Below are 18299 nucleotides of genomic sequence, written 5' to 3'. Positions count from 1 at the left end.
TAATACAAGTATCAGACTAATATTAATTTAAGCAAGACTAACTGAATTGTTTGCTTTACCAGCTTGATTTATTTTCAGTAATTCCATTTGATGTTTTATGTGTTATATTTGGAATCAGTGCAATATTTAGAGTAAACAGGATGATGAAGGTAAGAAGAGATGATCTATTATTATTCTTAATCTTGGGATAAAATTCATACCTCTTATAGTTCATTGATCACATTGGGGATGAGGTGGTTTCAAAATAAAAACATGCCACACATTTTCTGACTATACATTTCAAATATTTTTCTTGGGGGGGTGGAAACATTCATTTCTTTCAGTTCTGGATGAGTAGCTCTTTTAAAAGCTTATACACTAAAGTTGGACACTAGACTAGGAGACATTTGTTTTATGAATTAACACTAGTGTAAATTTTCAATCAGTATTAATGTAATTGTAGGCAAGTTTATCTAAAAATAGGTCTCACTGTGTTCAATTATATTTACACTTATACAAAGATATTCTTTTTAAGCTAGAGTTTTTCAACCCTGTGAACTTTAAGATGTGTGGACTTCATGCTGACTGGAGAATTTTGGGAGTTGAAGTCCACATATCTTAAATTTGAAAAGGTTGAGAAACACTACTTTAGGTTAATTGGTACATTTGGAATGCGGACCTCATTTTGTTCCTTTTAAGAACTGCCTATTTACAAAATTATTGCTGAGAAATTTGTGTCCCAGAATGCTTTCTACAAATCTATTTATCTTTGATTTTCATTGTTTGCCTGTTTGTGTTTTGAGGAGGGAATGAAGATGCATGTGGGTATAACCACTTATTATTTTCTTAGAATGCCTGTGGGTCCCAAAACTATTTCTGTAAAGTATGATAACTATGGCTGATATTGCATATCTGCAATATATCAGTTTCCTTTAAAAATAAATAGATAAATAAATCTTTGAAAAGCAACAGGAAGGATAGGCATGGGCATCCTCAGAAGAGGTCAAGGGGAAATTTATATATGTAAGATGATTTAATTATGTAAATGCTGCAAATTAAGTACTTATTCATGAATTTTAACACTTTGTACTTTTTTGGGGGGAGAGGTATCCTGACTTATGATCTGTTTATCTAATTTAATTTCAAATTAATGGATTAAAGATGCCCTTTAATTTGCAAAGTTTAAAAAGAAGTTATCCAGACAATTGTCTCCCTTTCAAAAAAGCCAATTATATAGAAATCAAGTAACGAATACATAATCAGCAAAACTTAGTCAAGAAAGTTTAGTTAACTGAATAAAATAAGACTGTCAAAAACACTGGTTTGTTATCAGAAAAAAAATCATCACCTCCCACATAGAAAAGGGAACAGGTAGATAATTTATGACAAAAATGCATTTTAGAGCTGCCTTTGTTTTTTCTTGGTTTATGTTCAGCATCTCACATTCTTTGAATTCAATGACAAGTTAGAGGCAGTGATGGATAAAGCATATATCTACAGGTATGTGTTACAAATGTTATAGCATCACATAGTACAGTGCTCAGAAATATTTTAGTATTTTCGGATGGTGATTTTTTTATCCTGTTAATATTAGAAGTAGTGGTTGTCAGTGTTGCTATTGACCAAAATTAAGATTTCCTAAGAGAAAGCAAACACAGGAAAAAAAATGCATCTCAGAACTTACATAAACATTGGTTCTTTCTTTCTTTCTTTCTTTCTTTCTTTCTTTCACAGGGTCATTCGAACTATTGGATACCTATTGTTTATCTTGCATATTAATGCATGCTTATACTACTGGGCTTCAACGTATCAAGGACTTGGGAGTACCAAATGGGTGTATGATGGCAAAGGAAACATGCAAGTGGTTTTGTGTTACCTTGCCCCTGTAATCTTGATTAAATGCTAAACATTCATAAGTGTTTCCACTGGTAACTTTTACCTCCAGTTTTAATGTGTTTATTATATGGAAGACTAGTATAGTGAATGTTAGCATTCTGCTTGTTTTATCAGTCAATGCTAATTATTTCTTTGATGATTTCATCTTTTTCCTCAGTCATTTAGCCATCACATGGCTCCATAAATTAAACTGACTCATTGTGTAAAGAAACCTTGAATGATAAGGAAATTTCCACTTGGATAAGATCAAAGAAGTCCAATTGCAGTAAATAATGCATCACTCAGCTCATAAGAGACAATATCTTTCCTTTTAAGAGGCTTCACAGGATTGAATTCTACCATTTCTTTACTTATGGTGAAGGTCATATGCAAACGTGTTCTAAAAAAAATAATGTCCTGTGAAAGATAATGGTATTTATTGTAATTGTCTGCTTGAAGTGACTAGGGAAGAGGTGCCATATTATACAAAAATTCACAGAAAGAAAACTGAAACAAATGGGTGGACGGGATGAAGTGAGGATAACATGCTCTGAAGTATATATTTCTAAGAAAGTGAATAGTTACTACAGAAATGTCCAAGGACAGCTATGCCCTACAGACCTGTGCCCTACAGTCTACAAATGTCAGACATTTGCAGCAGATCAGACTATTCTGAAAATTCAGTAAAAGCATCCACAATGCAGAGCCCTCAGCTGAAGAAATGGAGACCTTAGAAACCATGCTTGTACAACACCCTGGGAGAACACTCAAGTAATATAAGCACACAGGATGTCATTTTGTGGAGAATAAAGAAGATGACCTTGGCAGAGATAAGCAAGATCCATTTTCAAAGCGACACTGTGAGCAGCGGGACTCAAGCCCGAAGCTAATCTGAGGGAGGGAGCAAACAAACAGCTAAAATAAACACCTCCTTAGGTTCAGGAAACTTAGTTTCACAGAAATGTGAGGGGAGAATGGAGAAGTGAGAAGTAAAGCACAATTAGATTTGCAAGATCAGCTCTGCAGTATAGATCAAATTGGAGAAGTCTAAAACTACCAGATCCAGAGAAATAGTACAATTCTGAAGTCCCCTGGATCCAAAGATTTGTAGTCTTTATTTCTGAATTGAGTAGTACTTCCTCAGGTACAGCAGGTATATAATTTGAGGGTCTTTTTGCATTCACATCTGCTTCTAATTCATCAGGTAATAGACATGACTAGAGGACTTTTCTACAGGACATGCCCCAGGTCCTATTGACTAAGAAGTGTCAGCTGACAGGAAGGAACCATTTCTGCCATGATGCCTACCTTGTGGAAAACCATGCCACCTGAGATTAGACTAGCCCTGATCCTGCTGGCTTGTTACAAGGCCCTCAAACCTTGGCTTTGTATCCAGGCGTAGGGCCCTGTGTGTGCAATGTAGCCTGTCTCTTGGCTTTGTCGGGAATTGTTTTTATGATGCTCAGCTGCTATGTGTTTTTATTTTTATATTGTGTATTTTATCTATATTGTTGTAAGCTTCCTACAGTCACATTTGTGAGATGAGTAGCTATAAAATTAAATTAAATTAAATTAAATTAAATTAAATTAAATTAAATTAAATTAAATTAAATTAAATTAAATTAAATTAAATTAAATTAAATTAAATTAAATTAAATTAAATTAAATTAAATTAAATTAAATTAAATTAAATTAAATTAAATTAAATTAGCATCTGTTTCTGTATTGATAGACCCTACTCACAATAATTCATGTGTTAGTTGCTAGCTGACTTGATTACTATAATACACCCTACATATGGCTACCCTTGAAGCTACAATTGGTCCAGAATGCAGCAGAGTGAGTAGTCTGGGCACTTTGCTACACACCCACATAGTACCTCTGACCCTTGAGCTGCACTGGTTACCAGTATCTGGGTGCAATTCAAGGCGCTGGTCATAACATGCTGTATAAAGTTCCACAAAACACAGGGCTCAGGTACTTGCAGGACCACCTGCCTCATAGTCTTTGCTCATCTAGCAGGAACAACATGGTGTAGGTCCCTTCAATTAGAAAATTATCTTGTGGGAACTAGGAGTCATGTCTTCTCATTGGCTACATTCACACAGCATGCAAACCAATAACAGTTTCTTTGATTATGTGAACACAGTTTGATTTATAAACTTAAAGTTTATGGCTTAGCATGTTGCAGTATTGATTTAACAAGTTATGATTAAAACAATTTTTGGCTTTGTATGTGTGTCAACTCAGTCACAGTGTGACTTGGGCAATTTCCTAAGAGCTTATCCAGAAGAATGCAGGTTGATTTGGAAACAAATCTGGAACCACGGCTTAGAAGCCAATTTGAAAGCATGGCTTAGTTTGATTAATAAATCCAGGAATAAATCCCTTTCTTGTCTTGGTCAATTTAAATTTTGTTCTACAAAAAATCCTAGATCCATGTAACTGACTAGAACATATCTGCACTATCAGTTGTATGCACAGCACCAGATTTGTACAACTAGACAGCTACTTTTATAGGGCGCACAATTTCTTATTTACTCTTTATCTAGATAAAATAGTGGCAAAAATCTCTGTACTTCATTACCTAATTATTATTTTTATGATTAACTGCTTTAGAAAAAAGGCATTATTCCTTATTCTGAACATTAATCAGTACAACCATCTGTAGAAAAATAATGATATCAGTAATTGTTTTATATCTACAGGTATCTAAGATGTTACTACTGGGCTGTTCGCACTTTGATTACTATTGGTGGACTACCAGAACCAGTCACTTTGTTTGAAATAATCTTTCAGCTTATGAATTATTTCTCAGGTGTCTTTGTATTCTCCAGTTTGATTGGCCAGGTAAACAAAAATATTATTGTGTTACTGTATTTGCCTCATTTATATAGATATTCCATCAATTCCTGTAGCCTTCCAACTTGGTAATGACCACAGTGCAGTCTGAACTTCATCTTCTAGTATTAGGGTTTCTTGTATATATGGACTATCCTCCAAGTTATCTTGGACTTCATCCTTCCATTCTTATTGATCTTCTTTGAAATACTTATTGACATCCTTTAGCACAGAGTTCCCAACCAGGGGTACTCAAAAACTTGAGTTTAGAAATTTCAAAATTATAGTGTATATGCATAATTTGTTGCCGTTGTTTTGAACTTTTGTAAGGGGTGTGAGAATATATCAGAAGTGTTCTAGGGGTGCGGGATATAGAAAAGGTTGGGAACTGCTGCTTTAGCATGCCAAACTGAAATTTGAACAAGCTTGTCAGTCCCAAGATCCTTGTTTTCCCAGGTCTGTTTCTATCTTCAATATCTTTACAAAAGTTGTGTAATACTGCTTCTTGTCTCTTCTAAAAGTAGTTGAAATACTTTGTTCCTTCCTAAGATCCTTGCCTTTCTTGGATGATGTCCTGTGGACAATAAATAGAACAGCACAATTGGCTGATACTATGACTGTGGCAGGATAAGCATTTCAAGGAATAAAGGCTATTCATTATTATTCCATTTTATCATAAGAGATAAAGAATTTTAGGCCACTATAGTTTCCTGCTAGTTCAAAAGGTGGTGAACAACATTTTAGTTTGGTTACGAAAAAGAGTTCTTACTTGCAATACATATGCTTTGCATGCAGATTTCAGGTTAAATCCAAAATGAAAAGGGGAAAGTTGTGGAAATAAATACTGTCAAAATAGAAAATCCTGAGTTCAGATAGAAAATAATCAGCTTTATGACAGATCTCTATGTTCCATTTATTAAATAACCTTCTTTTCAGCTAGTGAATTAGCTGTTAAAATATATTTAAAGATAAAATATTAATACTGTAACCTGGAAAAGCCAATACAAACTACATAGACAGCAATTTGTATTCACATCAAAAAAAAAATCAAGTTAGCAACAACCTATTATAATATAACATGTAATGATAATGGCTGATGTTTGCAGATGCGTGATATTATTGGAGCAGCAACAGCAGGACAAAATTATTATCGTGCCTGTATGGATGACACAGTTGATTACATGAATGCTAATACTATTCCATGGCTTGTTCAGAATCGTGTTCGAACATGGTATGAGTATACGTGGGATTCACAAGGAATGCTAGGTAAAATTCAGAATGTTTCATTTTTCCGAGTCGCTTTGGTTTGATTGAAAAGGAATAGAAAGTTGGCACAAACATGCTGGAATTGGGTATGTCTAGTTTAATGAAGAGAAGGACTAGGGGTGACATGATAGCAGTATTCCAATATCTCAGGGGTTGCCTGAGGGAGTCAAGCTATTCTCCAAAGCGCCTGAAGGCAGGACAAGAAGCAATGGATGGAAACTAATCAAGGAGAGAAGCAACCTACAGTAGTGGCCAAAATTGTGGAAACCTTTTGGGAAAAGTGTACAGTAGAAATGCCATTTTTGGTTAAGTTTCCACCTATTTTGCTTCTAATTTCTTTATAACTGTAGCCTTGTTCACTTAATAATACTATTTTACATCGTTTTCTGGGCGACCAGTCATCTCTTTGCACCATTACTTTAATTTTATTACATTTTACAAGCTCACTAAATGAAAGAATACAAAAAAACCCAACCAACTTGATAGCGATCACATAACACACTGACAAATGTCCTCCTCTCAGCTTTAATACAACATGAATCCTACTGTGATCTGATTGGCTCATTGCCAAAACAAGATGACACCTGATTGGCTCTCTAACAACTCATGCTCATTGGCTACATCAGATGAAGGAAAGCTACCTGATATCAACCTAAGCAAGTTGTGCTTCCTTTTTCTGGTTATTTGGCTATAATTTTTCATAGAATACAGTACAGATAATTGAACAAACTTTGTTGCATTACATACTTGATCTTTCCATTGATATATAATTTTATGCTACTACTCCAAAAAAAAGTGGTGTTATTAGCCATCAAACCTCAAAAATACACTTTTCCCAAAAGGTTTCCACAATTTTAGCCACTACTGTAGAACTAAGAAGAAATTTCCTGACAGTTAGAACAATTAACCAGTGGAACAACCTGCCTCCAGAAGCGGTGAATGCTCCAATACTGGAAGTTTTTAAGAAGAGACTGGACAGCCATTTGTCTGAAATGGTATAGGGTTTCCTGCCTGAGCAGGGGTTGGACTAGATGACCTCCAAGGTTCCTTCCAACTTTATTATTATTATTATTATTATTATTATTATTATTATTATTATTATTATTATTATTATTATTACTTAAACAACCCAGTTCAGATGATATGATGAATCACCATTATTTCAAATCACTTGGGGGTGGGGGGAGTATGTCATTTTTCAGTGTAAGCTAATAGCATAAACCAACTTTTATCATTTTGTCTTGCAGATGAATCAGAATTACTGGAGCAAATGCCTGGAAAAATGCAGTTAGACATTGCAACTGATGTCAATTTTGCTATTGTCCGCAAAATTGATCTGTTCAAAGTCAGTAGAACTTTGTGTAATATAACAACTAACATTGGCAAGATTTTCTTTTGTAAAGCAAGCCATTATAGCAAGCGTGTTCAATTTGTAAGACAACAGATATAATCAAATTGCAGCAATTACTATGGGCTTGACGAGGATAGTCAGGTTCTTACTAGTGGCTTAATAAGAACAATCTATAGAAGTTCTACAAATACATTTAATCATCAGAGTGAGATATTGCAGTTATTATGTTGGTCCATCACATGAAGTCATGACACTGATGGTACTAGAGTCATGTAAGATGCTGATCCATCCAGAAGATTTAGTAAAGCAAAGACCTGCCTAATTCATCCCATATAGCAAACAGTTATTTCCTGAACTCTTACCATTCCATCTGTTTCTTTATGTTGACTTAGATTAAGATAGGAAAGCTGCAAGATACATAGAAATAGTGACTGAGCTTGATCTAATAGCAGCAAAGATTTGGAATTACTAGAGAACAATGCTTCTCTGTGTCCTAGGTGTTCTCCATCATTTAGCTTCATTCTCACAAAAGATAACTGCAAAAGTAAAATTTTTGTCAATGTTTTACTTTAGCTGCTTGTGGGTCTCATGCAATAGTTACCATGCACACAAAAACTTAATTAACAGAAAATTAGAGCCAAAATTTTATAGGCCAAATATTTTGCATCTTTTTTTTTCCTGATAGGAGTCTCTTGTGAGCAAATTATGTCTTTAATTTTTTCAAACAATTGTATTTTTCCTCTTTTGAGGAGTTTTTGCTCCATTTGTATTCCATGTTAAACTTTTGTAATCCATAATCAGGCCAAAAATGTGTGAAGATCAATACCCCTGTGGCACCAATTTCATTATCAACTTTTTCCAGTTCTTGTTGCATCTGTTATGATTTTTTGTGTAGTTTCTTCTGAGCACTCCATTTGCATCGCCTCCAATTCTCCTTTAAATCTTTTTTTAAAAGCAGTGAGCATAGATGGAATTCCAGCACTGCCAGCAGTTCAACTCCCTATCTGACTGCAAAAACTTTCTGTTTCTGCAATTTACTCATCAGGAGCTGCTGTCCGGAATACACATGGAAATCTCACAATCTGTATTTGATCCAGGGAGATTATTCAAGCCAGAATCCATCTTCCAACAAGTGTTCTCAGCTATGATGTCTCTTTGCTCCTTCAGAGACATTAGCCCACCAAATTTCCCCACCAGAAGCTGCCCGCTGTTTAGTATTGCTGATAGGATTTCACTTAAATATATTCCTGAAAGAGGTTTTTTTCCCCCCCTTTTAAATAGGAATGTGACTCCCAAATGATATGCGACATGCTGCTGAGATTGAAATCCATTGTGTATTTACCTGGCGATTTTGTGTGCAAAAAGGTGATTCAACCTATTCGTTGTAAAAAATCAAAACAAATAAGTTCTGCTGTAGATCAAAAATGATATTTGAACAATATTAATATTAAAATTAGATACCATACATACTGTATATAATACAGTGCATGATCATCACCATATGTTCTCAAATTGTTTACTTGCTCCAGAGAATACAGATTTTTTTTTTTACTTACAGGATAATTTTAAAAAAAGGATATGAATGTATACTATTTAAATGTGAATTATATATTGGCACATCATTAGAAGTGAAATATTGAATGCACAATTTGCACATAAATACTCTATAATACCCAGGAGAACATATGAGGCTGAGGTATAAAACTTTGTCACTTGCCATCTGAAAAACAAAATGGAGATACAGATATGCTGTGTTCTGCCAAGAATAATCAGTACTGATATTCATGCATTCAGTAGCGCAACAGTTTCCTAGCTCTGGCTCTGGTTCCATGAAAAATTACTATTCACCTGCTTGGCACAGAGAAGAAGCTTCAATTGATGCCAATGGAAGCATATTTCTAAGAACAAATAGCAGCTTTGGGAAGATACTTTTTACTGGGATGCCAGCATATTAGAAAAATATAATATTTTTTTAGCCAGCATGGTAGAGCCCCAGTTCACAGGTATTCCATAGCTGCTATTTTCAGAGCATAACACATATGTTAAACATTTAACTCCATTGGGCACTAAAGGAATGTTCAAGGCACTGGATCATCCTAACCATATATATGATAGAAATGTCCCAGTTGCATGCTATTTTTCTTTTATAGTGCACTCAATTACTTTGATTGGTATATATATAAATATATCACAAGTTTAGAATTTTCAATTCTATTTGTCCAGGTATAATTGGCTTCATTTGGATGCTAATCAGCTCACAAATGAGCTGGTAAATATGCAAGAAACAGCAGATGCTTTGGTTGGTTGATTATTCTTGATTTCCCCTTTGAAATTATGCAAATGATCATTAGGAAAATACTTAAAATGCTGATTTACTTTTGAGTGTGAATTGTTTCATTTGTTTGCTTTGTTATTCCTGTTCTTGCTTTGAATACTGAAAGAAGGTGAATTTAAACAGATATTTATTGCAGACTGCCATCTATTAGTAAAAGGTTGATTCACTCAATTAGAATAACCTCCATGAAGGTTAATCTTCCCAGTTAACAAGAAACTACAAAAGGGGGATATCAAATTAATTCATATTTCTCAAAACAGAGAATTTTTTTAGAGTTAGACAATGCATGTTTAGACTTAAAGGCGAGGTACAAATGTTAAACTTCAGAACCACCAATTTTTTCATATGGCAGAAAAAAATACCACATTAATTTTTTTGGATAGCTCAGCAGCTTTCAGTATCTGAAAAGAATGAACTGGTTAGTTCTTTTGACAGTCAGAAAGGTACCTCCTATTCAGCTTCACATCTCTTTCTACAGTGTAGTCATTAGCTTCATTTTATTTAGGTTATCCTCGCCTGCAAAAGTCCACATTAGATACCAGTAAAGAGGGGTTTTTTCACATCTCTAACAGCCATCCATGTATTTGCAACCCAGACATAATAGCCCTTGTGGTTATTGCATTTGTAAGTAATTCTTCATTTCTCACTATAATTAAATTAACTTTATTTTTTTAAAAGAAAAAAATCTCAGATGCATGCATCTTCAGGAAAGTAAAATATAACATTAAATGTATAACACAGGCTAGTAGAAGAAAAAAATAAAGACCAACCCACGAAAAGAATTCTCAAAGCAGATTACAAAGTAATAGTAATTAAACCAAGTACCTTATGACAGTAGAGGGGGAAGTCTTATAGAAAAATGTTTGGGTCCATTGCAGTATAATGTCTTCTAGGTTCAACAGTTCTAAATTGGTCAAAGATACTGAAAGCTGCTGAGCTATCCAAGAAAATTAATATGGTATTGTATTTCTATAGATTACCATAGATAATCCAATTTAGAAATCCAGAATAGTCTCAGTCCTCACCTAAAGTTATAATGAATAATTAAGATAGTAACTAAGACAGTGTTTCTCAACCTTGGCAACTTGAAGAGGTATGGACTTCAACTCCCAGAATTCCCCAGCCAGCTGTGCTGGGGAATTCTGGGAGTTGAAGTCCATACCTCTCCAAGTTGCCAAGGTTGAGAAACACTGATCTAAGATAACCTTTGGAAAAAGATGAATTGCCTTACCACATAAAAGAAAGTTGTTTCATTAGCCAATACTGTAGAGCACTGTTTCTCAACCTTGGGAACTTTAGGACGTGTGGACTTCAACTCCCAGAATTCCACAGCCAGCATGATTCTGGAAGTTGAATCTCTCACATCTTAACGTTCCCAAGCTTGAAAAACACTACTGTGGAGAGAAGGAATTCAGTTTGTGGGAAGCTCACCAAATTGAAAATGGGATTTTATGTCACCTCTTATTCCTCTTCAGATAGCATCCAACATAATTGGATACGATGAATAATATGTTTTTTGCCCCATCATGTGCATACAGGGAGAAATTGGTAGAGAAATGTATATCATTAAACAAGGTGAAGTTCAAGTACTTGGAGGTCCTGATGGCACTAAAGTCCTGGTCACCTTGAGAGCAGGAGCTGTATTTGGAGAAATCAGGTATTCTTCTTTGTTCATCTTGTGAATTTTTCAGAGAGCTAAACAAATGCCTATTTTAACAAATTATTACAAGAATATAATTTCCAGGGAGGAAACGTGTCTGCCATCACAGATCAGTGCAAGTGAGAGTTTCTCCCTACTATCTGATGGTAACCAAGATATAAAGTTCTTGACTGAGTTCCTCCTGTCTTTAATCTGCAAGCAACATCTTCCACCATCTTTTTTTCCATTTTGCTTTGACTAATTTGGTCTGTGTATGCGGAGTTATTGCAGAAACTGAGGGTCCTAGCCTCCATCAAGAGAAGAAAGGGTATTAATTAATGATGTATTAAATTAAGAGATGAAATATATGTGAAAATATTAGAATTTTATTCTTGGAATATTATGTGTGTTGTAGAAGGGATACCCAAAATTTTATTAATATGTTTGTTTAAGATCAATTGGAATATTTTAACTGAAATTAGTGGAGCTTAAAAGCAGGAGTGATTTATGTAGATGTAAGGATGATTCTATGGATTGATTGAATTTTAAGAAGAAATAGATTGAACTAAATTTGTTATATCTGTGAGGAAATAGAGGGGGGGATTTTTTTTAAGGTATTAATTTTAGTTATATATATATGACTTGTTTTGTTATGATTGATTACCCTTTCACCACGGTGTTTTCCTGAGCACTTTGATGTTAAAATTAAAAAAACCAATAAAATGTGTATTAAAAAAACTTAAACACTTTTTAATGTCTATTACATCTGACATAATAAGGTAAGGTAAGGTAAAATAAGATAAGATAACCTTTATTGTCATTTTTTTACTGTGGGCACAACGGCACACATCAAAAATGAAATTTAGTTGCCTGGTCTCAAAGTGAAACACATACATGACACACACCTAAACATACTATGAACAACATATGTATAGACCCACACCCCTACATATACATAGCAAATAAATATTAAATACTGTCCATCTTGAATATATAACGGAAGGAGGAAGCTTGAGAGTTCACAAGGTTAATGCTGTATGGAATGAAACTATGGCTGAATCTGAATGTTCTGCTACGGACACCACGAAGCCTCCTTCCAGAAGGTAACAAGGAAAACAGGTCGTGAAGAGGATGTGTAGTGTCCCAGATAATCTTAATAACAGATTATTTATCTGTTTTGTCTGATAGTGGCTCCCCAATTCTTGAGCAGAAATCTTTTTTTTCTAAAGCGCATGCAGATGAACTCAGATTTTAAGCATTTATTTTTATGTTATTTATTTTTCATGTTTTTGAAATGCCCACCTCCCTCAGAGCATATTATCTATCACTGGCTATGGCCCTTCCTGTAAATTTTAAGTTAAAGATGGTGCTTCCAATTATGTTGAGATAATTCCCAGACCATCTTACTGAGAGTTTCGGTGTATCTGACAGCATTAAGGTAGATAATTTGGACCCATTTTATTTTGCAATAAAATAAAATGGGTCCAAATTATCTACCTTAATGCTGTCAGATACACCGAAACTCTCAATAAGATGGTATAAAATAAAAAATAAATGGAATCAGAACAATATACCAACAAAGTAATTAGAGACCAGTAATAGATTCTTATTCACAACAATATTCTTTAATTCCAGTTATCTTATCCCTTTTACCTTCTTTCAAATGTCTTATCTTAATGAGATCAGATTGTGATGTCTTCCCAATAGGCTGAACGTAAATTGCGTTTTATGTAAAGTGGTTTCACATGCAAGAATAAAGAACTACCAGGCTTAATTTAGATTTGTGGGCACAAATAATTCAGACTTGATCTAATACTTTCAAAAATGATTTTTTTTACTCCAATATTCTACTAACAAAAGTGAACTTTGAATAGCCCTGATTTATATGAATAACTCACAGATTAAGGAAGTGGGACATTTGTAGCACTTGGCTTCTCTAAATGCAGTTACTTTTTCCCTTTCGATGCATGTCTTATACGGTGCTTTGTCTGATTGATGGATAATTTATATGTATGAATGAATGATGTAAGCAAAAAGAGATAGAAAGGCGTTTCCTACCAACTACTAATTGCTGATAGTGGTAGCTAGCCTCCCAAAAAAATGGTCTACTCCAAAGAATGCTAGCCTTCTGCTTCCCATCATTCAATGCTAAATTCAAGGCTAGAAATAGCTCAAGTTAAACCCCGATGAATAGCTCATGTGAAGAACATCAGAGAGAACTGGAACAGAGAAAATCCCATTTGAGGATATAACATTTTTTTCACAATTTTTTTATTTTTATTCAAAACAATAAACTACAAAATACAAAAAAGTACAAAAACAAAAAATAACAAGACTACACAAAAAGAGTAAAAATAAAAAATAAAAAACCAAAATAGACATATAGATAAATTGTCCCCCTTAATTGAATACTGTTACATTTATTTCCAAGATAATAACTCCACCTACCTTGCAAAGCAGGCACACAATTTATAAATTTCTAGAATAGTATTTACCCAACCCAGTTAGCCTGATATTTATCCGCTATATGGAAACAGTTAATAAGTAAAACCAACAGCTAAATTAAACTTTAAAACCCTCTATTAACAGTCTATTTCACATGCAGAAAGTCTACATGGCTTCTGGTCTATCATAGGTCACCCTAGTTATTGTCTCTGGTCCATCCAGGATCAAATATTCTTGATTAATTCTTAATAATGAGGCTTTTCCTTAAGATATTAATTGGGATCTTTTCTAACAATTGGATTTTATTCCCCAAAATCATAAGTTCCTGTTGTATATATCTTCACAGAATTTGTTGTACAGAAAAGTGTCCTGTAAATTGTAACATACCATCTCTTAACATTTGTTTTCCGATTGAGTATGATAAATCCATTCCCCAATTCTCCTCAATCTTCTTGAAAAAGTTGAGCTCAGAACTGGTCAAGTCTATCAACTTTGAGTCTTTAAAATCTAAACCTTTCTCAGAGGCCTTTTGCCAACTTGCATTTTCCAAGTCCAGCTCACCTTTCGGGTCTGCCGGCAGAAAATTACATCTCAATCTGTCAGATTGTAAAAGTATTCTGTTTCCCCTATGTTCCCAATAAGTCTATCTTGATATATCTGGATGTAGCATTTTCAAACATTAAAAGTATCAGAAAAAGTTTGGAGAATAGATATTCTTCATGTCCATAAAGCACAGACTAAAGAATAAGACATTTGACTTGCTAAATAGTTTATTCAAATTAAAGATCAGCAATATACTCAAACTGTAGGAGAAGCTGTTTATAGGATGGCTAACTAGAAACACAGGCATTCCTGTTTGTTTTGCCCTTTCAGTCTATTAGCAGACAGTGGAGGAAATCGGCGAACTGCGAATGTGATCACTCATGGATTTGCCAATCTTTTTATTCTTGACAAGAAGACATTGAATGAAATCCTGGTGTCCTATCCTGAATCTGAAAGGCACTTGAGAAAGAAGGGAAAGTATGTGTTTTTTATGTCTATGTATAGAAAAAATGTTGCTGTGCTAAGTGCTATGATACATTAACGTATCTTAGCCATGATGTTAGTATTATAGTCACAGTATTTTAAAGAAGAGTTATGATTAATGCTGGAAGAGAGACAATCCATGATTAATATGTCAAAAACTATAGCTCTAAACCTAGTTCTTCAAAGTTGATAAATTTAAAGACGTGTGGACTTCAGCTCCCAAAATTCTACAGCCAAAATCTGGATAGAGAATTCTGAGAGTTGAAGTCTGTATATCTTAAAGTTGCCAAGTTAAAAAAAATATCATTCTAAACAAAAGGTTTTAAAGTTACTGTTTTATGCAAACAGTACATGGGGCTACTTAGAGATTCTTACTAAGCAAAGTAGGATCATATTCTGAGTAATATTAAGAAACTCACTTTTGACACGTATTTTTTCACCTCAAAATATAGCCTTAGAACAAGAGAGATTATACTTCTTGCTAGATACTTCAGGTTTTCTTTTACTACTTTTAGTCTGTTTCAAGTATGTTAATTTTATTTATTTATTGCAGTTTCAAACTGCCTAAGAATTGCATTTTTGGATGGTATATATTTTTTAAAAATATAAATTTAAGTATCTATCTTTCAAACTAAATGGATTATTTCCAAGCTTCAGTAATAATGCACAAATTGTCTACCATACACATATTAAAAGAATCCATGTAAAATACATTTAATGAAGTATAAAATAGAAATTAGGTTCATTTAGCATATGGCACACAGTATCACAAAAATCTACACATGCTAGACACATAATGCACTCTTGATAGCCTAGAATGCTAGTTCATTCTGTTCAGAATTTACATGCCTATCTTTTATCTGGAATAGCTAACATTCTGTGGTGATACCTTTAACACCATGAAAGAGAAACATCCTTGGTCCTTAGGAAGGACTTGATAGATAGGCAAAAATGCCAAATCCAGTCTAAACCAGCTAGCTGACTGTGCGATGAACTGCCATGATAATAACTGACAATGGAAAAAGGAGAAGACAACAATATTCTCTTCACTTGGAAACAAGGGAGAGATAAAAAAAAATTTTAAATGTTAAAAATAATGGAAACAAAGATAGGGCATAAGATGAGGCCCAAGTGTCCAGCAGAAGTTGCTGTATTTCATTGACTAATTAGGAAAATAAGATTAAAAGACTTAATGGGGAGTAGAATAATTATTAAGAATCATTTGATGCTATATTTGATGACTTTTCCCACTCTCTTCTTTTTCTACAATCTAGAGCACTTATGAAGAAGGCAGGAAAACCTGCTGGACCACCACCACCATCTGTAAAGGGCCTAGCTCTACTTATGGCTAAAGCGGAAGCGCCTAAGATGCTCAAAGCATTAACTGGAGGGAAAGGAGGAATTTTAGCCGTAATTAACAGGGTGAAGAAAGAGAATGAGGCCTTGGTATGTATCTTCCATGGTGCTACTGCAGTGTAAAATAAGAAAGGTAGAAAATGGGTCAAATTAAAGTAACACCTGAAATTCAGGACACTAGCAATTAGTAAAAATAATTTCAGAAATTAATTTTGCAACTATATTTACAGGTTGAAGAGCATGTTTTATACATGACACTTTGAATATAAAACTATAAAACTAAGTGTGTGGTCTAATTTACTTTGAATATAAAACTTATTTTGTAGTCTACAAGAAAAGATTTTGAAAGAGGTTGCTCGCAGTGTAAAACTACATCTAGATTACTGATGCTATAGAATCTTTCACTTATACCAATGAAAAATGTTTGAATATTTCCACAAGATTTAGAGATATTGGGAAATGTGCAAATGGATATAGAAGAGACTGGGTTTTAAAAAGTAATTAAATATTTTTTAATTATTCTGGTAGAAAGAAATGATGTATTAGAGATGTTTTATGGTCAAATTCACTTCTGGGAAATTCTGAGACTATTTATGTAGCAACCTCTTGTCTTAGTAGTTAGCAGAATTTGTGAAAGATTCCAGGTGCTACATCAATCAGTCAATCATTTACTGTACTCTTATGACCAGAAAACCACTTTGAAGTGAGAATGGGTTGTCTACTAACTGTACTTGGATGACTGTGTTCCTTGAGCCACTATGGATAAAGCTGTGAAGTTACACTTAGATTCAATTAAGCATTATTATTTAATACATTTAGTCTATATTTAGAGGGAAAATATGGAGGAAGAATAAGCAGGAAAAGGAGTAAAAAACATGGAAAGATGATAGAAAAAGATCAGTCAATATTTATTTATTCATTTATTTAGAAAGAACTTGAAGCCAAAGAAGAACAAGCAAAGAAAGAGAATGAGGAAAAAGAAAAGGCAGGAAAAAAGAAGACAGAAAATGTCAAACCAAGTCTACAGGAAAAAAAACCAGCTCAAGAGCCCATGGTTAAAATCCAAGAAACCAAAGCAGAGTCAAGTGCTCCTAAAGAAGAGGCAGTCACACAAAGTTCACCACAACCATCACTGCTCAAAGGCATCAATAAACAGTCCCTTGTCATTAGCATGACTCCTTCAAATGTATCAGGGGAAGGAGAGATCCTTACTGTTGAAGTCAAAGACAAAAAAGCAACATAACCAGTGGATGTTTTTACTGCATATATGTGACATCTCAAGCACTGTGCAGCTCTCAGATTATCTTCTTGTTCAAAAGTGTAGCTCATCTCAGGTTTCTTTGTATGTTCCACAAACATAAAAAGGCTAGTGGAGAGTTAGTGGTACTGCGTTCATTGTAAGTTATAAGGAGAATACCAACTATATGTCCTCAAAAATAATTTGAAAGTACAAAATTTGATCATTGTCCTGCTGATTACTGGTCAAATAATTTGCAATCTTTTCACCTCATTCTCTAGTTCAGGATGGCTGGCTGGTTTAAAATATAACCTAATACTAATTTATACTTATTTGGGGTTGTTCAGACTCAAGAGCTGAAGCAGAAATGACCATGTTTCTGGATTTTTATATGCTGGGTCTTTCAGTGACCCAGTCAGGTGCATGCTGCCCTTTGCACTTTGCAAATGTATGCTGCAAATCTACCTTTTTAAAAATAAATATCTGATTTAAAAAAAAATAAAAGTATAGTTTTGGGGGTAAATAATGAGCTTCCAGAATTACCCATCATATTTTTCATTTCACCTCCATAACAGCATGTAAGTCTCACTCATCCTGCTGCTGTTGGGAATTTCAATCCGCTTTCCCAAATCTCGGACTATATCTGGTAATTAGGTTGATCTTGAAATCAAGTGTTTCAGTGATGATGCATGAAATGTTATTCATCTCATTGGAAGATGTGAGACCTTGAAGCAATCTTAAGAGAACTTTTTTCCTAGTGTCCACTTTTTTAAGAGAGGAAAAAGTTTCATATATCTGACCAGGAAGTCTAGACTGTGCTATGATCAGCAAACATATTATCTAGAAGGGACAACTAAAAATAAGTTGTGATGGATTGTGTTTAAGCCTGCGCTAATACTCATTCAAAAATAAAGGCCACTAATTACAATAAAACACACTTCCAGATAAC

The 18299-nt window shown here is 34.2% G+C and overlaps 1 protein-coding gene across 1 annotated transcript in view; it reads left to right on the top strand.

Moving 5' to 3' along the window:
* CNGB3 (cyclic nucleotide gated channel beta 3) overlaps positions 1-17356 on the top strand; it is a 60967-nt gene extending 43611 nt beyond the window's left edge. The window contains exons 9-19 of the mRNA XM_029283558.1: positions 63-149; positions 1415-1479; positions 1714-1836; positions 4563-4704; positions 5802-5961; positions 7209-7306; positions 8594-8677; positions 11186-11304; positions 14605-14751; positions 16032-16203; positions 17042-17356. Of these exons, the coding sequence (XP_029139391.1) occupies positions 63-149; positions 1415-1479; positions 1714-1836; positions 4563-4704; positions 5802-5961; positions 7209-7306; positions 8594-8677; positions 11186-11304; positions 14605-14751; positions 16032-16203; positions 17042-17356 (1512 nt within the window). The remainder of the gene's footprint in view (positions 1-62; positions 150-1414; positions 1480-1713; positions 1837-4562; positions 4705-5801; positions 5962-7208; positions 7307-8593; positions 8678-11185; positions 11305-14604; positions 14752-16031; positions 16204-17041) is intronic.
* The last annotated feature ends 943 nt before the right edge of the window (positions 17357-18299 follow it).

Source organism: Protobothrops mucrosquamatus, unplaced genomic scaffold, assembly GCF_001527695.2.
Source record: "Protobothrops mucrosquamatus isolate PMUCROS unplaced genomic scaffold, P.Mucros_1.0 scaffold135, whole genome shotgun sequence".
Lineage (NCBI taxonomy): Eukaryota > Metazoa > Chordata > Lepidosauria > Squamata > Viperidae > Protobothrops > Protobothrops mucrosquamatus.
The sequence above is the reverse complement of the archived record's forward strand: the minus strand, read 5'-3'. Positions and strand labels throughout refer to the sequence as shown.